Here is a 25,973-nt window from a genome sequence, read left to right on the forward strand (position 1 = left end):
GATTGGGAAGGGAGAGGGGTGAGAGTTTGAAATTAAAAGAGAGAAGCATTTAAAAGATCAAATTATGAAATAAGAAATTGCTTCAATTAAATCAAAACTCTTCATTTGCATTGCCAGAAAGTAACATTATCTGGGAGTTGGCGGGAGACAGAGGTCCTTCTCCAAATCTGTTCCACCAATATTAACATTTCTCATTGTACTGTTCACCGGCACGGATATTCTTTACTCGGGTCAACTGAACAGGTGTAAGATTCTACAGTTTGACAGTCTCCTGAGCTGAAGATGACAAGTCTGGTCTTGATCAGTCAGGATGTGATGCTGGGAAAGAGGGGGCGGGAAAGGAATCAAATTTCTCGGAAAACTTGGTCAGTTGTTTGTACTTGTCTCAGTTACAGCCTCTAAGTCTCGGAGGTTCCCGCACTAGAGCGCACGGCGCTGTGATGTAGAGAGCTCTCTCTCTCTCTCTCTCTCTGACGGCTACATAAACTCACCTTCAGACCAGAAATGGTGCAGAAACAGCACAGGGTGTGTGTGTGGATGTAGATGGTGCTCAGTCTCTGTGAGAAGGCGGTGATGATATAGATCGGTGTGAGCCCTGGTTTCTCATTGACCCTTAACCACTTGTTGTGAAAGCCAGTCCGTGCAAATCGAGGGGGATAGAGGCGACTAACTGTAACGTGGAAAGAATCGCCAAACTTCACATCGATCAGTTCACCCAAGAAGGAAATTCCAGAACGGGTCCGACTGTCTGTCAGGAATAGACAACAGGGACTGACTCACAGGTAACACTTCCATTGGTTTCTAACTATCCGCAGAACCCAGGGGAGAGAATGAAGAGGAAGAGAAGTTAGCGGAAAAATCAGAGCTGAATGATTTGATGACGGTTTTTGTTTAGAAGTTGTTAAACTGTGAAAGTGTCTCTGTTACTCTCAGCAATCCGCGGGAAATGGACCTGGTGGGATTGGATATTCCTGGTTTGCATGATGCCGGCTTTCACTCTCCATTTCTGACAATGGAGCCAGACATAAAGGTTTGAGAAGGAACTCAGAGATTGTGGGGTTTGCCGGGTGAAAGCAGGGCTCGCAATGCTGGTGTGAGTGCGCCTGAGGATCAGAGGCAGAGGTTCAGAGTGTTTCTATTGGGTAAGGGAGTGAGTTGCAGGTTTGCAGGAAGATCCTGAGACAGGGTATAGAGAGACCGGGAAGAGATTTGGGACATGGATTGGAAGTTGAAATGGAGCTGTTGGGAATTGGCGGAATTGGTAAACAGCATACAGGTAAAGGGTGGGTCAGTGTGGTGAGGGAGAGACCATGGGCAGCAGGAACATGAATGTCCAACTCCAGACCTCGAGCACCATCCAGGCTCATGCAGCCAGTTATAAAAGGCATGGTATCACTGTGCTATGGACCAGACCAAAACCCCTCAACACGTTAAGAAAATAGTCTAGACCCTCACTATGTCTTATTTTATAGGCGAGCGTGAGACATTGCATACTGGATGCAATTCATTTGATCAAACTACCAGTCTTAAAACAAAACACACAGTATTCGTACACTATCGTTAAAACACAACAAAAGAAAGAAGACATTGAATTGGGAATTGGGGAAAGTAACAGAACAATAGATTATTTCACTGCTAATCAGTAACTGGTCCATCATAGCAACATTCCATTAAAAAACACACACTTGACATAGGCAAATTTCTGAAATAGATTGTCTCACATGTGGTTCTGGCAGCAGGATGAAGCCCCAGTTTTTAGCTGTAACAGAGAGAAGAATTAGCGCTTCCACATCCAGCTTCAACAGCCCAGCAATTACCTTTACTGAATTACTAAAACTAAAAATCTTGGGTCAGTGAGAGCTCAATCTCACCCATTCATGCTGTTTCTGTTGTTCCAACGTTTTAAAAAAAAAAGGCCTCACAAGTTGTTAACTTTATTGCCTTTGGAGCAGACTGTGTCTCAACCTTCCTTCATTAAAGCAACAGGACAAAGTACAGCTCATGAAGTAATCATTGCTCCCCTTAAAGAAAACAAACTATCAATATGTAAAGATGGCTTCATTTTTAAAAAAACCTTTAGCCTTACGTTACTAGTATACTACAACACATATACATTACACTGGCTCTAAGGATTAAAACAATCACTACCATAATCAAGTTCAGTCTTTTTCTCCACACCACTGAAGGCCTCTGTCCTCCTTCATCAAAGTCACAACTATGTATTGGCAATTACATTCTCTCATTTCTCATGTGTATCATTTTCAAATTGAATGGCTACAATAATAAACTCCATCAAAAATGTCTAGTAATTTTATCTGTAAAATTTTCCAAAAATTTTAAGGGGTTATATTCAGTGTGTATAATTGTCACAGACATATGACTAGCATTATAAATGTTACAATGTTGAGCACCAAGCTCAAGGTTTCCTTCTCAGTTAGAATATTTTCATTGATGATCATTCAATTTTCTGGAAATATACCCATGAGGGCTTTCTATCTTCTCATCATCTTCCTGTCAGAAAACAACACTGACACCCACATCACTCACATTGATAGCCACTTTGAATGACTTTGCATAATTAGATGTGGTTAACATTGGGACAATGGTTAACAGAGCTTTCAGGCTATCAAATGTTTTCTGAGATTCCTCCATCCACTAAAATGTTTTGCACTTTTTCAACAAATCAGTCAATGGAATAATCACACTGCTAAAAATTGGTACATACTTCCAATAAAAACCACTCATACGACCTTCCCTCAATAGCAGGCAGCATATTGGTCAATCTCCTCTGCAACCATTCCAACGCTTCCATATCATTCGTGTAATGTGATCAGAACTGTATGCAATATTCTAAATGTGTCCGCACCAGAGTTTTGTCCAGCTGCAGCATGACCTCATGTCTCCGAAACTCAATGTCTCTACCAATAAAAGCTAACACAACATATACCTTCTTAACAATCCTATCAACCTGGGTGGCAACTTTCAGGGATCTATGTACATGGACATCGAGATCTCTCTGCTCATCTACACTACCAAGAATCTTATCATGAGCCTTGTACTTGGTATTCCTGTTACTATTTCCAAAGTGAATCATCTCACACTTTTCCGCACTAAACTTCATTTGCCACCGTTCAGCCCAGCTCTGCGGCTAACATATGTCGCTCTGTAACCTGCAACATCCTTTGGCACTGTCCACAACTCCACCAACCTTAGTGTCATCCACAAATTTACTAACACATCCTTCTATGCCCTTATCTAGGTAATTTATAAAAATGAAAAACACCAGTGGCCCCAAAATAGATCCTTGTGGTATACCACTAGTAACTGAATTCCAGGATGAACATTTCCCATCAACCACCACCCTTTGTCTTCTTTCAGCTAGCTAATTTCTGATCCAAACCATTAAATCACCCTCAGTCCCATACCTCTGTATTTTGTGCAATAGCCTACCGTGGGGAACCTTATCAAATGCTTTACTCAAATCCATACACATCACATCAACTGCTTTACCCTCATCCACCTGTTTGGTCACCTTCTCAAAGAACACAATAAGGTTTGTGAGGCACAACCTACCCTTCACAAAACCATGTCGACTATCCCTAATCATATTATTCCATTCTAGATGATTATAAATCCTATTTTATATAATCCTTTCCAGTACTTTAATCACAACCGAAGTAAGGCTCACTGATTTATAGTTACCAGGGTTTTTCTACACCCTTTCTTGAACAAGGTGACAACATTTGCTATCATCCAATCTTCTGGCACGATTCCTGTTGACAATGACAATATAAAGATCAAAGCCAAAGGCTCTGCAATTTCCTCCCTAGCTTCCCAGAGAATTGTAGGATAAATCCCATCAGACCCTGGAGACTTATCTATTTTCACACTTTGCAGAATTGCTAACGCACTTCCTCCTTATGAACGTCAATCCTATCTAGTCTAGTAGCTTCTATCTCTTCAACAACATTATCTTTTTCCAGTATGAATACTAACAAAAAATATTCATTTAGCACCTCTCTTATTTCCTCAGACTCCATGGACAACCTCCCACTACTGTCATTGACTGGCCCTAATCTTAGTCTAGTTATTTTTTTATTCCTGACATACCTATAGAAAGCTTTAGGGTTTTCCTTGATCCTACCTGCCAATGACTTCTCATGTCCCCTCCTGGCTCTTCTTAGCTTTCACTTTAGGTCCTTCCTGACTAACGTGTAACTCTCAAGCACCCTAACCGAGTCATTATGTTTCATCTTTATATAGGCTTCCTTCTTCCTCTTGACAAGCGATTCAACGTCTTTAGTAAAGCACGGCTCCCTCGCTTGACCACCTCCTCCCTGCCTGACAGGTACATACTTATCTAGGACACGCAGTAGCTGTTCCTTGAAAAAGCTCCACATTTCAATTATGCCCATCCCCTGCAGTTTCCTTCCCCATCCTATGCATTCTAAATCTTGTGTAATTGTATCAGAATTACCTTTCCCCCAGCTATATTACTTAGCCTGCGGTATATATCTCTCTCTTTCCATTGCTAAAGTAAACATAACTGAATTGTGGTCACTATCACCAAAGTGCTCACCTACCTCCAAATCTAATACCTGGCCTGGTTAATTACCGAGTACCAAATCTAATGTGGCCTCGCCTTTCATTGGCCTATCTACATACTGTGTCAGGAAACCCTCTTGCACACATTGGACAAAAACTGACCCATCTAAAGTACTCCAGCTATCGTGTTTTCAGTTAACATTTGGAAAGTTAAAGTCCCCCATAACAACTACTTTCGCTCCTATCCAGAATCATCTTTGCTATCCTTTCATCTACATCTTTGGAACTATTTGGAGGCCTATAGAAAACTCCCAACAGGGTGACCTCTCCTTTCCTGTTTCTAACCTCAGCCCATACTACCTCAGTGGACAAGTCTTCATGAAACATCCTTTCTGCCACCATAATACTGTCCTTGAATAACAATGCCACACCTCCCACCTCTCTTTTACCACCTTCCCTGTTGTTACCGAAACATCTAAATCCTGGAACCTGCAATAACCATTCCTGTCCCTGCTCTATCCATGTCTCCAAAATGGCCACAACATCGAAGTCCCAGGTACCACCCCATGCTGCAAGATCACCCACCTTATCCTGGATGCTCCTTCAAACCACCTGCCTACCTGCCAGTACACTCTTGCTACTTTGAAATCTTATTTATGACCTCACTATTCTCAATCTCCTGTACACTGGAGCTACAATTCAGGTTCCCATCCCCCTGCCAAATTAGTTTAGACCATCCGGAAGAGCATTAGCAAATTTCCCAAGGATATTGGTACCTCTCTGTTTCAGGTGCAGACCATCCTGTCTGTAGAGGTCCAACCTACCCCCGAATGAGTCCCAATTATCCAAGTATCTTAATTCCTCCCTCCTGCACCATCCCTGTTGCAACATGTTCAACTGCTCTCTCTCTCCCTAGTGCTCGCCTCGGTAGCACGTGGCACAGGTAACAAACCAGAGCTTACAACTGTTTGTTCTAGTTCTAAGCATCCACCTAGCTCTCTGAATTTCTGCCTTACATCCCCATCCTACCTATGTTGTTGGTACCTAAGTGGACCACGTCTTGGGGCTGCTCCCCCTCCCTCTTAAGGATTCTGAAAGCACGATCTGAGACTTCACGAACCCTGACACCTGAGAGGCAACACACCAACTGTGACTCTCTCTCATTCCCACAGAATCACCACACAATTGAATAATCCTGAAATGGCTTTATTGATTTGTCTTTGAAATGTAGCTGGCATTTTTCATACCAAATGGCATGACTTTAGATTAGATTAGATTAGATTACTTACAGTGTGGAAACAGGCCCTTCGGCCCAACAAGTCCACACCGCCCCGCCGAAGCGTAACCCACCCATACCCCTACATCTACATCTAGATCTACCCCTTACCTAACACTACGGGCAATTTAGCATGGTCAATTCACCTGACCTGCACATCTTTGGAATGTGGGAGGAAACCGGAGCACCCGGAGGAAACCCACACAGACACGGGGAGAACGTGCAAACTCCTTTAAACTGGTACAGTTTGTTCAGTGTCATGAACTCTAAAATTTCTTTCGCTCTTTCAGATAAAGTTACCTGCCAGTATAATCTGAGTAAGTCCAACTTCGAAATATAAGTTCCTTGTCCCACCTTTTCAATACAGTCTCCCAGATATGAATAGGACATGAATCTGATTTTGTAACTGCATTGACTTTGCGATAGTTCACCCATAATTGTTGGGTACCATCTGGTTTTGGCACCATTACTTTGGGTGAGCTCCATTTGTTGCAACTCACTTCAATTATATTGTCTTTGAGCATGTGTTCAATGTCTTTTTGAAATTGTGCCAACTTTAGATGATTATGTCTATAAAGATGTTGCTTAATTGGAATAGCATTTCCTATATCTACGTCATGCTTAATTAGAATAATTCTTCTCAGCTTATACCCATATATCTTCCCATGTGATTCTAATAATTCTTTCAGGTCATTTCAATTTTCCTCTGGAAGGTAAGTCAATAATTTAACCCAATTTTTGACAACTTCCTCACTGTCCAATTTAATTTGAAGAATGTCTAATTCAGAGTCATCTGAACTTGGTTCTTCACTCTGTGCTGTAAGTAATATTATACTCTCCTTTTGCATTCCTTCCCTTTCAAAGTACCTTTTGAACATATTCACATGTCACACTTTGTGAGATTTCTTTCTATTTGACATTTTTATCAAACAATTCACCTCACTCAATTTCTTTTCACTTTGATAAGACCCCTGAACCTTGCCTTGAAACGTTCACCTACCACTGGTAGTAATACTAACACTTTACCTCCTCTGGTGAAATTACACATTTTTGATTTCTTGTCTGCTTCTTGCTTCATCACATGCTATGCTACTTTTAAGTGCTGTCTAGCTAACTCACACGTTTTGTTTAAAATTTCCCTAAAATCTGACACATTGTCAGATTGAACTCTGACTTATCAATTGTTCCTTAATTAATTTCAGTGGATCTCTCACCTCATGCCCAAAAACAAATTCAAATAGACTGAATTTGATAGAATCATTAGGTGCATCACTAATTGCAAAAAGTACAAATGGAATTCCTTTAACCCAATCATCTGGATAGTTTTGAATATAAGCCCTCATCATAGTCTTTAAAGTTTGATGCCACTAATCTAATTCTCCCTGCGATTCTGGGTGCTATGCAGTGGATTTAAATTAATTTATTCCTAAGCTATCCATAACTTTGTTGAATACTTTTGATGTAAAAGTTGGTCTTTGATCTGATTGTGTCTCCGTGGGTAGATTATATCGAGCAAAAAAATTGAGTAATTCTTCTACAATTGTTTTAGGTGTGACACTGCCTAATGGAATAGCATCTGGAAATCTAGAAGACACATCTATTATGGTAAAGAGATACTGATTCCTACTTTTTGTTTTAGGTAGGGGTCCTACACAATCAGTTAAGACTCTTGCAAAAGGTTCCTCAAATGGATAATAGGGGTGCTGGTTTTATCACTATCTGAGGTCTTCCAATAACCTGATGTATGACATGTCCAGCAAAATTCAACCACATCTTTATGCAGTCCAGACTAATAAAAACAGCTTTCTATTTTGGCTTGAGTATTCCTTACTCCTAACGGACCTCTTAGCACTCATGTGCTACCTACAACATTTCCTTTCTATAATTCACCTGGCAAACCTGACAACCTGACAAACTTTTGCCCATTTCTCCTCCATTTAAATATGTGATGGTCACCATTTCCTCATCAGGACTTTATTCTTAAGATGGTGACATTCTGGGCGATACTCAGATTCTTTTCCTGTGTATGCTTTTGTCATACAACTGCTTTAGTTTTTCATCTTTCCATTGTAATTCAGTTAATTTCTCTGAACTAAAAATATCCAATTTCTCCTCCACCTGTTCTTTTTTCTCAATATTTTTATCAAATAAAGTTTCTGACAACTGAAATTCAATTTTCTTATCTTTACTCCTTTATTTCTCCTCCTGTTTCACCCTGTGGTTTTTTTGACCTTGTTTCCACACAGTCAGGAAAAATCTCAGGATATGCTCCCTGTAAGACCTCAGTTGCCTGATTTTCCACTGGTTTTTCAAACACAGTAGGCCTCACTCCCATCTGTGATCCAGCTCGATCATTACAAAGCATTTCTGGAATCAAGATTTTCTCTGTTGCTCCATTTCATTTTCACCAGATCTCCAACCTCACTTTATATAATGGAATATTTTTGGATGTATTGAAACAGATCACCACCAGGCCTTTGGCTATGATGGGGTTGCTCTCCATCACCACTCCTACTTTTCACTGCTACCTCCACCATTTTCAGTCAACTTTGAGTTTTCAGTTTCAGCTTCTGAAGTTCAAAAGATCTCTCTTTCTCCCTTTCTTCTGCTAGAAACTTCCTTTCCTTTTCTTTTTGTTTGGTTTTTAATTGTAATTCAAACTGTTTCATTTCCTTTCCCTTTCTTTTTCTTCTAACTCAAGCTGCTTCATTTTCAATTCAATTTTAGCCATTTCTAATGATTCTGATTATATTCCTGGCAATTGTAAATGCTGCACAATTGCCAGAAATATTTCCACTTTTCTTCAGAGACACAGGCAACTCCAACTCCATCTTGTTTGCCAATTCCAAAAGCTTTGCCGTCCTCATTATTTGTAATAGTCCCGCAATGACTTCTTCCACCCCCAGGAAACTCACAGTGACTTAAAGGGCCATTACTACACAAGACACATGCTGTTTAAACCAAACAAATTCAACACCCGAAAAGAGAACACCAAAACTCACCACTTACTGCCTTTGAACCCAATGATCCTAAATCCAACATGGAATTAGAGATTTTGATCCTGACAGGAGCCCCCAATTTGTTTTGGACAAGACTAAACCCCCTTAGAATATTAAGAAGCCTAAATACTTTTTTATTTAAAAGGCAAATGCCAGGCATTGCATTCCGGATGCAATTTGATTTGCCAAACTACCAGTTGTGAAGCAAAACACATAATGTATACATTATAGTTAAAAAACAACAGAAGAAAGAAGAAATTGGAATAAATGAACTCTATTGGAATAACACATTATTTAACTACTTAACAGTAACTGTTTCATCATAGTAACATTCCATAAACACACCCTTAACAATGGCAAATTCTTAAAATAGATCATCTCACATGTAATTCTACTAGCAGGAGGAGAAACACAGTTTTCAGCTGGTTGAGGAGAAACAGCTTCCATATCAGCTTCATAGAGTCAGAGATGTACAGCACGGAAATAGACCCTTCAGTCCAACTCATTCATGCCGAACAGATATCCCAACCAAATCTAGTCCCACCTGCCAGCATCTGGCCCATATCCCTCCAAACCCTTCCTAATCATAAACCCATCCAAATGCCTTTTAAATATTGCAATTGTACCAGCCTCCACCACTTCCTCTGGCAGCTCATTCCGTACATGTACCATCCTCTGAGTGAAAAAGTTGCCCCTTAGCTCTCTTTAATGTCTTTCCCATCTCACCCTAAACGTATTCCCTCTAGTTCGAGACTCCCCCACCCCAGGGAAAATACTTTGTCTATTTATCCTAACCATGCCCTTCATGATTTTATAAACCTTTAAAGGTCACCCCTCAGCCTCCGATGCCCCAGGGAAAACAGCCCCAGCCTGTTCAGCCTGTCCCCGTAGCTCAAATCGTCCAACCCTGAATCTTTTCTGAACTCTTTCAAGTTTCACAACATCTTTCCGACAGGAAGGAGACCAGAATTGCACGCAATATTCCAACAGTAGCCTAACCAATGTCCTGTACAGCCGCACTATGACCTCCCAACTCATGTACTCAATACTCTGACCAATAAAGTAAAGCATACCAAATGCCTTCTTCACTATCCTATCTACCTGCGGCTACAGTTTCAAGGAGTTATGAACCTGCACTCCAAGGTCTCTTTGTTCAGCAACATTCCCTACTCCCGAGGACCTTACCGTTAAGTGTATAAGTCCTGCTAAGATTTGCTCTTCCAAAATGCAGTACCTCACATTTATTTAAATTAAACTCCATCTGCCACTTCTCAGCCTATTGGCCCATCTGATTAAGATCCCATTGTAATCTGAGGTCACCGTCTTCACTGAGCACTACACCTCAATTTTTGTGTCATCTGCAAACTTACTAACTATACCTCATATGCTCACATCCAAATCATTTATATAAATGATGAAAAGCAGAGGACCCAGCACTGATTCTTGTGGCATTCCACTGGTCACAGGCCTCCAGTCTGAAAAACAACCCTCCACCACCACCCTTTGTCTTCTACCTTTGAGCCAGTTCTGTATCCAAATGGCTAGTTCTCCCTGTATTCCATGAGGTCTAACCTTGCTAACCAGTCCCCCATGGGGAATCTTGTAGAATGCCTTACCGAAGTCCATATAGATCACATTTAACGCTCTGCCCTCATCAATCCTCTTTGTTACTTCTTCAAAAAACTCAATCAAGTTTGTGAGATATGATTTCCCACACACAAAACCATGTGACTATCCCTAATCGGTCCTTGCCTTTCCAAATACATGTACATCCTATCCAGCTGGATTCCCTCCAAAAAACTTGCCTACCACCAACATCAGGCTCACTTGTAAACAGTTCCCTGGCTTGTTCTTACCATCCTTCTTAAACAGTGGCACCATGTTAGCCAACCTCTAGTCTTCCTGCACCTTACCTGTGACTATCGATGATACAAATATCTCATTAAGAGGCCCAGCAATCACTTTCCTAGCTTCCCACAGAGTTCTAGGGTACACCTGATCAGGTCCTGGGGATTTATCCACTTTTATGTGTTTCAAGACATCCAGCACTTCCCTTGTAATATGGACATTTTTCAAGATGTCACCATCTATTTCCCTACATTCTATATCTTCCATGCCTTTTTCCACAGTAAATACTAATGCAAAATACTTGTTTACTATCTGCCCCATCTCATGCGGCTCCACATAAAGGCCGCCTTGCTGATCTTTGAGGGGCCCTATTCTCTCCCTCGTTACCCTTTTGTCCTTAATGTATTTGTAAAAACCCTTTGGATTCACCTTAACTCTATTTGCCAAAGCTCTCTCATGTCCCCGTTTTGCCCTCCTGATTTCGCTCATAAGTATACTCCTACTGCCTTTATAATCTTCTAAGGATTCACTTGATTTATCCTGTCTATACCTGATATACGCTTCCTTCTTTCTCTTAACCAAACCCTCAATTTCTTTAAACATCCAGCATTCCCTATACCTACCAGCCTTTCCTTTCACCCTGACATGATCTCAGCAGCACCTGCTACTGAAAAACTAAAATGTAAAAATCCTGGCTCTATGGGAGCTTGACCCCCACTCAGTCAGGCTGCTTATAATTTTCCAACATTAAAAAAAACCCAAAGCCTCACAAGCTGTTTACTCTGTTGGCTTTGTGCAGACTTCTTAGCACCTCTATTTCAATGTTTCTTCATGAAAGAAAAGGTCAAAATACAGCTCTAAAGCCATAGTATCATCAACCCTGGAGTCAGGGAGAATCTGAGAGGACAGGAAAATGGCGAATGTAACACCCCTGTTTAAGGGAGGAAGGCAGAAAATGGAAAACGATAGGTTGATCAGCCTGACCTCAGATGTTGGTAAGATTTCAGAGTCCATGACTAAAGATGATTTGGAGACACCAGTGTTGGACTGGGGTGTACAAAGTTAAAATCATACAACACCAGGTTATAGTCCAATAGGTTTAACTGGAAGCACTAGCTTTCGGAGCGCTTACAATCTTATAATCTTATTCTCCACAACCACCTGATGAAGGAGCAGCGCTCCGAAAGCTAGTGCTTCCAAATAAACCTGTTGGACTATAACCTGGTGTTGTGTGATTTTTAACATTACTAAGGATGAGATTGTGGAGTACTTGGAAGTGCCTGGTGAAACAGTGCTGAGACATCAAAGGGAATGTTTAGAGCCATAGGTACTCAGCTGTCCCTTCCAAGCCAATAAACAGCCTGTGAGGCCTTGGTTTTTTAAAAAAGTGGGAACAATAGAAGCATCCTGAAATGGTGGGGTCAAGCTCTCACAGAACCTGGGTTTTAGTTTAGTTTTCAATAGTTGATTGTGTTTGAAGTTGGTTGTGGATGTTGCCATAGCTCCCTCTCTCTCTACCAGAGATTTCTCTTGGGGTTATTTTTTTCCTGGTTTGCAGAAACATTACATGTAAGACAAATTATTCTACTAAATTTGCCTTTGTTAAGGGTGTGTTTACAGGATGGTATTATACAGGTTGTTGTTTAACAGTTAAATAATCTGTTATTCTGTCAAGTTTTCCACTAGAGTTAAAATTACACTAATTCTTCTTTCTTTTGCATTTTAACTGTAGGTAAGAGCAAAGTGTCCTTTGCTTAAAGCCAAGTAGTGTGACCAATCAAATTAAATCTATGACACAGCACTTTACATTTACCTCTAAATAAAATAAAAGGTAGGGCTGAGGCTATCTCCTTAATAGCAAAAGAGACAAAAGAAGTCCTGTGGGCTCAGAACATATTAAATTATGGCTTCATTTTAAAAAAAAATCACTTTCAAAAGAAATCTTTTCAATGCAAATAATGCCCAAATAGTTCAAAATCTTACAGCTTTTACAAATCATTGTTAGACTTAAATATATATTCCCAACAGTATTCAAATGTTTTGAATGGAACATGTTAAAGCAACCCAGAAAGTTCCTATTTATACTTCAATGACTTGAAAACTAGCTCATGCACAGTCTTATAATTTTAGCATGAGACCTACCCAGCATTGTGAAATCTACCACCTATCCTGAGATATAATCACCATTGTGAGATGATCCCATTCACGACAGAATGGATGAGAAATCAATAAAGGTAAATGGGAATACACAGGAAGATGGGAACATTACTTATGTATAAGGAAGAAGGAGTAAGTCAAATTTTTTCGAAAAGTAACATGGAGGTATAGACCATTGGTCATAGAAGACAGAGAGTAGTTGTTGTGGTTCTGTTTGCCGAGCTGGGAATTTGTGTTCCAGACGTTTCGTCCCCTGTCTAGGTGACATCCTCAGTGCTTGGGAGCCTCCTGTGAAGTGCTTCTGTGATGTTTCCTCCGCTATTTATAGTGGTTTGTCTCTGCCGCTTCCAGTTGTCAGTTCCAGCTATCCGCTGCAGTGGCGGTATATTGGATCCAGGTCGATGTGTTTGTTGATAGAATCTGTGGATGAGTGCCATGCCTCCAGGAATTGCCTGGCTGTTCTCTGTTTGGCTTGCCCTATAATGGTAGTGTTGTCCCAGTCGAACTCATGTTGCTTGTCATCTGTGTGTGTGGCTACTAAGGATAACTGGTCGTGTCGTTTCGTGGCTAGTTGGTGTTCATGGATACGGATCGTTAGCTGTCTTCCTGTTTGTCCTATGTAGTGTTTTGTGCAGTCCTTGCATGGGATTTTGTACACTACGTTGGTTTTGCTCATGCTGAGTATCGGGTCCTTTGTCCTGGTGAGTTGTTGTCTGAGAGTGGCTGTCGGTTTATAGTTGTATGAGTCCTAGTGGTCGTAGTAGTCTGGCTGTCAGTTTAGAAATGTTCTTGATGTATGGTAACGTGGCTATTCCTTTGGGTTGTAGCATGTCCTCATTCCATTGTCTTTCCCTTAGGCATCTGTTGATGAAACTGCGGGGGTATCCGTTTTTGGCGAATACATTGTAGAGGTGTTCTTCTTCCTCTTTTTGCAGTTCTGGTGTGCTGCAGTGTGTTGTGGCCCTTTTGAACAGTGTCTTGATGCAACTTCTTTTGTGTGTGCTGGGGTGGTTGCTTCATAGTTCAGGACTTGATATATGTTTGTGGCTTTCCTGTATACCTTTGTGGTGAATTCTCCGTTCGGTGTTCAAACCGTTCAAAACCAACGTAGTGTACAAAATCTCATGCAAGGATTGCACAAAACACTACATAGGACAAACAGGAAGACAGCTAACGATCTGTATCCCTGAACACCAACTAGCCACAAAATGACACGACCATCTATCCTTGTAGCCACACACACAGATGACAAGCAACATGAGTTTGACTGGGACACCATTACTATTATAGGAAAGGCAAACAGAGAACAGCCAGGGAATTCCTAGAGGCATGGCACTCACCCACAGATTCTATCAACAAACACATCGACCTGGACCCAATATACCGGCCACTGCAGCAGACAGCTGGAACTGACAACTGGAAGCGGCAGAGACAAACTGCTATAAATACCGGAAGAAACATCACAGAAGCGCTTCACAGGAGGCTCCCAAGCACTGAGGATGTCACCTAGACAGGGGACGAAACGTCTGCAACACAAATTCCCAGCTTGGCGAACAGAACCACAACAACGAGCATCCGAGCTACAAATCTTCTCACAAATTTTGAACAGAGAGTAGTGGTTGAAAGGTGTTTTCAGAACAGATATCACTAACCAGGGGTGTTCCACAGGGATCATTGCTGGGGCCTTTGCTGTTTGTAATACATACATAAGTAATCTCCTTGAAAATGTAGGTGGTCTGATGAGTAATTTTGCATGACACCAAAATCGGAGAGTTGCAGGTAGTGAGAAGGATTGTCAAATATAGAGTGGGATACAGATAGATTGCAGATTTAGAGAATGAAAATGCAGATGGAGTTTAATTCAGACAAATTCAGGTATAAATTATACATTAGACAGCAGAACCCTTAGAAGCAATGATATATAGAGAGATCTGGGCATACAGGTTTACCGATCATGAAAGTGGCAACACAAGATAATAAGGTGGTCAAGGAGGCGTATCGCACGCTTGCCTTCATCGGTCGGGGCACTGGATATAAAAGTTGGCAAATTATGTTCCAGCTGTACAAAATTTTAGTTAGGTCACGTTTAGAATATTGCCAGCAGTTCTGGTTGTCACACTACCAGAAGGACATTGATGCTCTGGGGAGGGTACAGAGGTTAACCAGGATGTTGTCTGGCCTGGAGGGTTTTAGTTATGAGGAGAGGTTGGCTAAACTCAGCTTGTTTCACTGGAAAGATGGAGGCTGAGGGGTGACCTGACAGAGGTCTATAAAATAATGAGAGGCATAGATAGGGAAGATAGTCAGAGGCCTTTTCCGAGGGTAGAAACGTCAACTGCAAGAGAGTGCAGATTCAAGGTGAGGAGGAAAGTTTAGGGGAGACATGCAGGGAAAATGTTTCACACAGATGGTAGTGGGTGCCTGGAACTCACTGCCAGTGGAGGTGATGGAAGCAGGGTATATTAGCAACGTTTAAAGTATATCTTGATAGACATATAAACAGGAGGTGAACAGAGGGATAGAAATTGTGTATTGGCAATAAGTAACAGGCATAAATAGGGATTAGGAATTGGCAGGCTTGATGGGCTGAACAGACTGTACCTATGCTGTAATCAGTTGAAAAATTTGAAAAAGTAGGGCCAGGAGATACTGGTGTGGAGTTTTGCTAGTATTGACAGGTGTGGAGAGACATTATTGAAGGTAAGCTGGAATGGCTCTTAATGGGTGGCATGGTGGCTCAGTGGTTAGCACTGCTGCCTCACAGCACGAGGGTCGCAGGTTCAATTCCAGCCTTGGGTGACTGTGTGGAGTTTGCACATTCTTCCCCCTGTCTGCGTAGGTTTCCTCCCACAGTCCAAAGACATGCAGGTCAGGTGAATTGGCCATGCTCAATTGCCCGTAGTGTTAGGTGCATTAGTCAGAGAGAATTGAGTCTGGTGGGTTACTCTTTGGAGGGTCGCTGTGGACTGGTTGAGCCGAAGGGCCTGTTTCCACACTGTAGGGAATCTAATCTAATCTAGAGTTACCACTGGGCTGAAACAGTGCTAACAAATGGGGAGTGAGGGGGGCAGGCAATAAGGCCCTGATATGGAATGGGAGGGATTGTTGGAATGATGGAGGATAGAACAAGATTGGGAAGGGAGAGGGGTGAGATTTTGAAATGAAGAGAAAGAAGCATTTAAAAGATGACGGTAAATTGTGAAATGAGAAATTGCTTCAATTAAACGGAAGTTCGTCATTTTTATTGTCAGAAAATAATGTTCCCTGGGGTTTGGCTGTTCCACCAACATTAACATTTCTTATTGTACTGTTCACCGGCACTGATATTCTTTACTCGGGTCAACTGAACAGGTGTAAGATTCTACAGTTTGACAGTCTCCTGAGTTGAAGATGACAAGTCTGGTCTTGATCAGTCGGGATGTGATATTAGCAAAGAAGGGGCGGGAAAGGAATCAAATCTCTCAGAAAACTTAGTCATTTGTTTGTACTTGTCTCAGTTACAGCCTCTAAGTCTCGGAGGTTCCTGCACTAAAGGGCACGGCGCTGTGATGTAGAGAGCTCTCTCTCTGACGGATACATAAACTCACCTTCAGACCAGAAATGGTGCAGAAACAGCACAGGGTGTGTGTGTGGATGTAGATGGTGCTCAGTCTCTGTGAGAAGGCGGTGATGATATAGATCGGTGTGAGCCCTGGTTTCTCATTGACCCTTAACCACTTGTTGTGAAAGCCAGTCCGTGCAAATCGAGGGGGATAGAGGCGACTAACTGTAACGTGGAAAGAGTCGCCAAACTTCACATCGATCAGTTCACCCAAGAAGGAAATTCCAGAACGGGTCCGACTGTCTGTCAGGAATAGACAACAGGGACTGACTCACAGGTAACACTTCCATTGGTTTCTAACTATCCGCAGAACCCAGGGGAGAGAATGAAGAGGAAGAGAAGTTAGCGGAAAAATCAGAGCTGAATGATTTGATGACGGTTTTTGTTTAGAAGTTGTTAAACTGTGAAAGTGTCTCTGTTACTCTCAGCAATCCGCGGGAAATGGACCTGGTGGGATTGGATATTCCTGGTTTGCATGATGCCGGCTTTCACTCTCCATTTCTGACAATGGAGCCAGACATAAAGGTTTGAGAAGGAACTCAGAGATTGTGGGGTTTGCCGGGTGAAAGCAGGGCTCGCAATGCTGGTGTGAGTGCGCCTGAGGATCAGAGGCAGAGGTTCAGAGTGTTTCTATTGGGTAAGGGAGTGAGTTGCAGGTTTGCAGGGAGAGCCTGAGACAGGGTATAGAGAGACCGGGAAGAGATTTGGGACATGGATTGGAAGTTGAAATGGAGCTGTTGGGGAATTGGCTGAAGGAGATGAAAAGTATACAGATAAAGAGTGGGTGAGTGCAGTCAGGGAGGTCAAGGGCAGCAAGGACATGGATGTTCGACTCCAGGCTTCAGGCACCAATCAGGCCAATGTAGCCTATTCTGTAAGACATGGTATCACTGGGGTCAGGGAGGATCCCTGAAGTCTGAAAAATGGTGAATGTAACACCACTACATAAGTAGGGAGGGAGGCAGAAGATGGAAAACAGTAGGCCTGTTTGCCTGACCCCAGTTGTTGGTAAGCTTTTAAGAGTCCGTTATTAAGGATGAGATTGTGGAGGACTTGGAGTGCATAGTAAAATGGGACCATCAGCACCACTTCCTCAAAGGTGAGTCAGTGATCTATTTGGATTTCAAGAAGGATTTTTCCAAGATGCTGCACAGGAAAGTGGCTGCAAAGTAAGATGAGCCCATGTTTTTTGGGGCAAGGTACTGTCATGGATAGAGGATTGGCTAACTGGCAGAAAGCAGGGAGTGGGGAAAAAGAGGATGGCATCTGGTGATCAATGGAGTTCTGTTGGGGTCAGTTTTGGGACCACAGCTATTCATGTCATATATTCACAATCTCGACAAAGGAATTAAGGATGTTGTAGCTAAGTTTTCAGCTGACACAAAGATAGGTAGAGGGACTGGTACTGTTGAGGAAGCAGAGAGCTACAGAAGGACTTGGAAAATGGACAAAGAAGTGGCAGATGAAATACAATGAGATTATGCATTTTGATAGGAAGAATGGAGGCATAAACTATTTTCCAAATGGGGAAATGCTTTGGAAATCTGAAACACAAAAGTGTCTTAGAAATCCTAGTTCAGGATTCTCTTCAGGTTAAGATGCAAGTTCATTTGGCAGTTCGGAAAGCAAATGCAATGTTAGCATTCATTTTAAGAGGGCTAGAGTGGTAGAGCAGAGATTTACAGGGCTGTATAAGGTTCTGGTCGGACCACTTTTGGAACATTGTGAGCAGTTTTGGGCCTCGCAGCTCAGGAAGAATGTGCTAGCTTTGGAGGGCTTCCAGAAGAGGTTTACAAGAATGATCCTGGGAATGATGGACTTGGCTTATAAGAAGTGGTTGAAGAGTTTAGGTATGTATATGATGGGATTTTTAAGGATGAGGGAGGATCTCACTGAAACTTATAGAATACTGAGAGACCTGACTGAAGAAGACATGGAAATGATGGTTCCCATTAGTAGGAGAGATTAGAACCTGACGACACAGCCTCGGAGTAAAGGGACAACCCTTTAGAACTGAGATGAGGAGGAATTATTCAGCTCGAGGGTGGTGAATCTGTGGAACTCATTGCCACAGAAGGCGGTGGAAGCCAAGTTACTGAGTGTATTTAAGACGCAGATAAATTATTAAATCATAAGGGGATCAAGGATTAGAGGAAAAAGGCAAGAGAATGGGGTTGTAAAACTAATCAGCCATGATCAAATGGTAGAACAGATCTGATGCTCCTATATCTTATGGCCTTATGAGGTTAAGTAGCAGTGATCCCTGAGCCCATCATGGTATCAGTGTGTACCACTCACAGGGTGCACTGCAGAAACTTGACAAGTTTCCTGTCGTAGAATCTCCCAAATCCACAAAACCTACAACATCTAGAGAAACAAGGTCAGCAGTTGCATGAGAACAGTACCACCTGTGGGTTCTTTCCAAGTCACTCAACATTTTGACTTGGAAATATATTATCATTCTTTTATAATTCTAGCTAAATTCCCAGAGCTCTTTCCTCACCAAATAGTGGGTGTACCTACAAAGAATTAATTGCAATATGTCAATAAGATGGTTGGGCAATATACTGAGTAATAAATGCCATATACAAAAATGGATATTGAAAATAATCATTTAACTGAAGAGTTTCTGAGAATGTTTAGCACAAAGCCTATGAAGTCATGCAGATATTTGAGAACAAAAATAAAAGAAATCACATTATTATTTTTAAAAACTGCAAACCATTGGGAAAAGTGCAAGCGATTGAGATAAACTGCATAGAGAACTACACTGGTGAATGGGGTTAAATAGCCTCCTTTTCTGCTTCAGATTGTATTACTATATTACTTCATAAATGCTCTGCTTTTGCTCCAAAGGTGACTATTTTCGGTGAAGAGGAATTAAAAATAAAACTAGCATTGAGGTTTGAAATCACAAACTCAGGACCTCGCAAAAAACATTTATTGGACAGCATTGTGTTGAACGATGACCAACTGTACTGTTGAGCACAGTATCCACCAGATCCTGTTTCCTGCCGTCTACATTGGGGTCTTCATTATTGGCCTCCCGATTAACCTCCTGTCCCTGTATCACAGCTACCTACAGATCAAGAAGAAGAATGAGCTGGGAATCTATCTCTGTAATCTGACCATCTCAGACCTTTTGTACCTCCTTTCCTTACCTTTGTGGATCCAGTACATGCTGCAGCACGATGACTGGCAATATTCTCGGGAACTTTGCATCTTCAGCGGTCTGCTCCTCTACCAGAATATTTACATCAGTATTGGCTTCCTCTGCTTCATTGCCATTAATCGCTACCTTGTTGTGGCTTACCCTCTGAAATTTAAATTCATACACAGCAGGAAGGCAGCTTTGCTCATCAGTATTCTCAGCTGGCTGAAGGAGATAGCCATCTGCACCATTTACATGGGCTCCAAGGTTCTCAGTAAAGACGAGGGGAATGATACCCTGTGTTTTGAACATTATCCTCTGCGCCTAAAGGACAAATATTTAAATATTTACAAACTCTCCATTGGCTTTGGTCTCCCTTTGATTTTATTAATCTACTCTTACTATAAACTGTTGAGGGTTGTCCACAAAGTGCGTGGTGTTCAAGAAGAGCAAAAATTACGAATAAAAAAATTGGTATCTGGGACAATCATCATTTTCCTGGTTTGCTTTGCCCCTTATCACATTTTCCTGATGGTTCGAACCATATTTGAGTATGACTGTTCCTTTGCTGACAGCGTTTTTGAGGTTTACCATATCGGCCTCCTGCTGATGAGCTTTAATTGTGTGGCAGATCCCATCTTGTACTGTTTCGTATCTCCAAGTTCACAGGGCTGGTTAGCAAGGTTCCTCGATCCTGTTATCAAGCTACTTCCTTGCAGAACGAATGAAGTAATTGTGACTCCAGCAGCTCCGATCAAATCAACAGTTATGAATAAAACTGAATTAACACAGTAAAGATGTGGAAAGTGGAGCTGTATTTAATGGGTAATGGATTTTGGGAGTTCAGTTATGAGTACAACTCACATAAACTGTGATTTATATTCATTCTATCATTGTACATTATGGTTAATGTGATTGAGGTGTTTGTAACACTTCATCTATTCTGCTGGACACGTGGAGAGAAAATATCTTCCCTGTTGCGGTAGCCCAATACAAGGAGCTGTCTTTTAATATGTTCAGAGCCCATTTTCACCCAATTGGTAAAGCACTGCCATGCTGGCAATTTGAAATACAATAAACAAAAATGAAATGTAAACAGAAAATGCTGGAGCAAGCCAGCAGGTCTTGCCCCATCCATGGAGAGTGGTAGTGTTTGGAGAACCCCAAATAAGTTATATCAGACTCAAAATATTAATTATGTTTCTCTCTCTCCACAGATGCTGTCAGTCCTGCTGTGTTTCTCCCACACTTTGTGTTTTTATTTCATCCAAATTGCAACAAAAATCTGAAATTCTTATTTGTAATGTTACACGTGAATGGGCGTTTCATGGGTCTTACCAATGGGTTTGGAGAAGATTTGTAGCTTGGGTTGAGGATTTGGATGTAGGTTTGCTCGCTGAGCTGAAAGGTTCATTTCCAGACATTTTGTTACCTTACTAGGTAACAACTTCAGTGGACCTCACGCGAAGCAATGCTGAAAATTCCTGCTTTCTATTTATATATTTGGTTTCTTTGGGTTGGTGATGTCATTTCTGGTGGTGATGTTATTTCCTGTGGTGAAGTCACTTCCTGTTCCTTTTCTCAGGGGGTGGTAGATGGGGTCTAACTCGATGTGTTTGTTGATAGAGTTCTGATTGGAATGCTATGCTTCTAGGAATTCTCGTGCGTGTCTTTATTTGGCTTGTCCTAGGATGAATGTGCTGTCCTAGTTGAAGTGGTGTCCTTCCTCATCCATATGTGAGGATACTAGTGAGAAAGGGTCATGTATTTTTGTGGCTATTTGGTGTTCATGTATCCTGATGGCTAATTTTCTGCTTGTTTGTCCAATGTAGGACCTGATCAGGTGTACCTGAGAACTCTGTGGGAAGCTAGAGAAGTGATTGCTGGGCCTCTTGCTGAGATATTTGTACATCGATAGTCACAGGTGAGGTGCCAGAAGACTGGAAGTTGGCAAATGTGGTGCCACTGTTTAAGAAGGATGGTAAAGACAAGCCAGGGAACTATAGACCGGTGAACCTGACCTCGGTGGTGGGACAGTTGTTGGAGGGAATCCTGAGGGACAGGATGTACAAGTATTTGGAAAGGCAAGGACTGATTCGGGATAGTCAACATGGCTTTGTGCATGGGAAATCATGTTTCACAAACTTGATTGAGTTTTTTGAAGAAGTAACAAAGAAGAATGATGAGGGCAGAGCAGAAGATGTGATCTAAATGGACTTCAGTAAGGCATTCGACAAGGTTCCCCATGGGAGACTGATTAGCAAGGTTAGATCTCATGGAACACAGGGAGAACTAGCTATTTGGATACAGAACTAGCTCAAAGGTAGAAGGCAGAGGGTGGTGGTGGAGGTTGTGACCAGTGAAGTGCCACAAGGATCGGTGCTGGGCCCTCTACTTATTGTCATTTACATAAATGATTTGAATGCGAGCATAAGAGGTACAGTTAGTAAGTTTGCAGATGACACCAAAATTGGAGGTGTAGTGGACAGCAAAGAGGGTTAAGCTCAGGTTACAACAGGATCTGGACCAGATGGGCCAATGGGCTGAGAAGTGGCAGATGGAGTTAAATTCAGATAAACGCAAGGTGCTGCATTTTGGGAAAGCAAATCTTAGCAGGACTTATACACTTAATGGTAAGGTCCTAGGGAGTGTTGCTGAACAAAGAGACCTTGGAGTGCAAGTTCATAGCTCCTTGAAAGTGGAGTCGCAGGTAGATAGGTTGGTGAAGAAGGCGTTTGGTATACTTTCCTTTATTGGTCAGAGTATTGAGTACAGGAGTTGGGAGGTCATGTTGCGGCTGTACAGGACATTGGTTAGGCCACTGTTGGAATACTGCGTGCAATTCTGGTCTCCTTCCTATTGGAAAGATGTTGTGAAACTTGAAAAGGTTCAGAAAAGATTTGCAAGGATGTTGCCAGGGTTGGAGGATCTTAGCTATAAGGAGAGGCTGAACAGGCTAGGGCTGTTTTTCCTGGAGCGCCGGAGGCTGAGGGGTTACCTTATCGAGGTTTACAAAATTATGAGGGGCATGGATAGGATAAATAGACAAAGTCTTTTTCCTGGGGTTGGGGAATCCAGAACTAGAGGGCATAGGTTTAGGGTGAGAGTGAAAAGATATAAAAGAGACCTTGGGGCAACTTTTTCACGCAGAGGGTGGTACGTGTATGGAATGAGCTGCCAGGTGGAGGCTGGTACAATTGCAACATTTAAGAGGCATTTGGATGGGTATATGAATAGGAAGGATTTGGAGGGATATGGACTGGAAACTGGCAGGTGGGACTAGATTGGGTTGGGATATCTGGTTGGCATGGACGGGTTGATCCGAAGGGTCTATTTCCATGCTGTATATCTCTATGACTGTAGTGTTTGTTACAGTCCTTGCGTGGTATTTTGTAAATGACGTTAGTTTTGCTCATTGTCTGTATAGGGTCTTTCAAGTTCATTAGCTGCTGTTTTAGTGTGTTGGTGGGTTTGTGGGCTATAACATATAACCCAAACATATATATAGAAAGCAGGAATTTTCAGCATTGCTTCGCGTGAGGTCCACTGAAAATGCTAACTAGTAAGGTAACGAAATGTCTGGAAATGAATCTCTCAGCTCAGCAAGCAAACCTACATCTTACCAATAGATTGTCCAATGGATTAATGGATATGACTCTGTTTGCATGGTGGAGCAGGTTTGACAGGTTGAATAGATTACTGTTTTTATTTTTGATTACTGAACAAGAGGGAATGGTGAATGAGATCATAATGCTTGTCACCTTCTTTGTGAACTCTTGAACTTGTAAATTAAGTCACCTTGCATTCAGTATTTTCCATTTCTTTCCTGAAAGGACAAATTTGTATTTTTGTAGTACCTTTAAGATTTCAAGATATTCCCAGTTACAGCCAAAGATATAAAGATGAAAATGCACAGATTGCAATGTCCATAAGATGTAGGAATAGAAATAGACCATTCAGCCATCAAGTCTGCTCCGCCAATCAATGAAATTGTGGCTGATCTGATAATCCTCACCTCCACTTTCCTGTCTTAACCCCATTATACTCATTTCCTTACTGATTAAAAACTTGCCCCTCAAGCCTTCTTAACAATCCAGCCTTGACAGCCTTCTGAGGTAAATAATTCCACAGATTCACTATCCACTGTTTGAAGAAGTTTCTCCTCAGCCCTTTCTTAAATGTTTGATCCTTTACTCTAAGCTTATGCCCACTGGTCTTCGACATTCCCACAAGGGGAAACAACCTTTCCATGTCTACTCTTTCAAGTCCCCGAAGAACCTGGTATGTTTGATAAGATCACCCCTCACTCTTCTAAATTCCAACACAGGTAGGATCTGTACACAATAACTGTAACCTTATTCACATTTTATATAGTTATAAAATACCTTGCTATTCTTAAACTCTAGGAGAAAATGAGGACTGCAGATGCTGGAGATCAGAGCTGAAAATGTGTTGCTGGAAAAGTGCAGCAGGTCAGGCAGCATCCAAGGAGCAGAAGAATCGACGTTTCGGGCATGAGCCCTTCTTCAGGAATGGGCTGAAGAAGGGCTCATGTTCCTAAACTCTGTAAGATACAAGATATGGATAGAGCAGTGGAATTGGCCATTTAGCCCAACAAGCCAGCACCACCATTCGATCATGACTGATATGTTTCTCAGCCCCATAGAAGTCCTCTCTAACATCTCTGCTGAAAGGTCTGCTCCTAATCTTCAGACTATGCCCCACAGTTCCAGAATCCCCAACAAGAGGAAATAGTTTATCTTTATGTGCTCTAGCTTTTCCCATAACTATCTTGAAGACTTTGATAAGATCACCTTTAGCCTTCTAAATTCTTAAGAAAATAAGTGTAATTTATTTAATATCTCCCCATAACGTAACTCTTGAAATCCAGCTCTCATTCTTGAAAATTTCATGACCAGTTATCTTTCTCTATGGTCTCTGGAATTATAGCAACTTTATGAACTCACCATAAATAGGGCCACCACAATTACACACAGTAATCTGTAAGTGTGCTCTTTACAAAGCAGTGTGCAGTTATCTGTCTAGTTTTATTGTCCATCACCCTTGCAAGAAAAGCAGCACTTCATTAACATTTCAAGTTACTTGCTAACCATTTTCTTTAGATTAGATTACTTACAGTGTGGAAACAGGCCCTTCGGCCCAACAAGTCCACACCGACCCGCCGAAGCGCAACCCACCCATTCCCCTACATTTACCCCTTTACCTAACACTATGGGCAATTTAGCATGGCCAATTCACCTGACCTGCACATCTTTGGACTGTCTTTTATCTTTTATAATGAGTAAGGGAATGGAACAAGTAATTACAGCACAGGAACAGGCCCTACAGCCCACCGTGTCCACTCTGGTCATGATGCCACTCTAAACTAATCCCATCTGCCTGCATGTGGTCCATATCTCACTATTCCCGACCTGTTCATGAGTCTAAATGCCTCTTAAATATTGCTATATCATCTGCTTCTACCACTTACCCTGGCAGCACGTTCCAGGTGCCACCACCCTCTGTGCAAAAAACTTGCTTTGCACATCTCCTTTAAACTTTCCTCCTCTCACCTTAAACCTATGCCTGCAAGTCATTTGTCACCCACTCCACCAACCTATCAACGCCCTTTTAGGAGTTCCACACTGTGCTCCACACAGTGTTCCTTTTGATTTTAGAAGATGTGGTACTAAGTTCCGATTTAGGGCTTAGTAAGAACAAGTGTGTTCAGAAAGATTTACAATTGATTTAGAGCTTTGAAAGAATTAGATCATTTTTGTAGTTTCCAGTTAGAAGTTTCAGTAGATTTTCTGGTAAAGATTATGCTTGAATTACATCTATCAGCAAGAAATTAACTTGGAGTAGCTATTCTGGTGGAGATTGAAATGACTAGACTTCAGATGAGGATTGAATTGGATTACAGTTTTGGGGAAGAAATTTGAGTTGGATTTGAGTTTTGAAATTAGACTGGGATTGTGTTAAAACTTTTGATAAAGATTTAAAATAACATGAAAATTCCAGTTAAAGATTATGATTTAGAACTTTTTAGTAGATTGGATAGAATTTGAGCTTCTGGTAAAATATATGGATGGAAGTAGAGTTCGTTGTAGAAAATGGGATTGGATTAGAGCTTCAGGTAAAATCAGGCAAGATAACATGGATTTATAAGAACATCCACTTTCCAATTGTAACAGTTTTGTATCATGTGACTTTTCACTCAATTTGTTTAGGTCCCTGAGATTATAGTCTTTATGTTTCTTTTGTCCTTTATTTTTGTCCATAATTGGGAATTAAATAAACCCATAGTTCTGTCTGAAGTCTCTATGCGGTCAAATGCAAAATAAATTGTCTTTAATATGAAACTTTAGCTCCTATGATATCTTTTGATCTGAAGGC

The 25,973-nt window shown here is 41.5% G+C and overlaps 1 protein-coding gene across 1 annotated transcript; it reads left to right on the plus strand.

The window, feature by feature from the left end:
- Positions 1–404: 404 nt before the first annotated feature.
- On the plus strand, positions 405–20,991 carry LOC140476072 (ovarian cancer G-protein coupled receptor 1-like). The gene is made up of 3 exons (XM_072568071.1): positions 405–782; positions 16,323–16,703; positions 19,283–20,991. The coding sequence occupies exon 3, from the start codon at positions 19,392–19,394 to the stop codon at positions 20,370–20,372; it is 981 nt and encodes a 326-aa protein (XP_072424172.1). The 5' UTR covers positions 405–782; positions 16,323–16,703; positions 19,283–19,391; the 3' UTR covers positions 20,373–20,991.
- The last annotated feature ends 4,982 nt before the right edge of the window (positions 20,992–25,973 follow it).

The sequence above is a fragment of the Chiloscyllium punctatum genome, chromosome 4 (assembly GCF_047496795.1).
Source record: "Chiloscyllium punctatum isolate Juve2018m chromosome 4, sChiPun1.3, whole genome shotgun sequence".
Taxonomy (NCBI): Eukaryota; Metazoa; Chordata; class Chondrichthyes; order Orectolobiformes; family Hemiscylliidae; genus Chiloscyllium; species Chiloscyllium punctatum.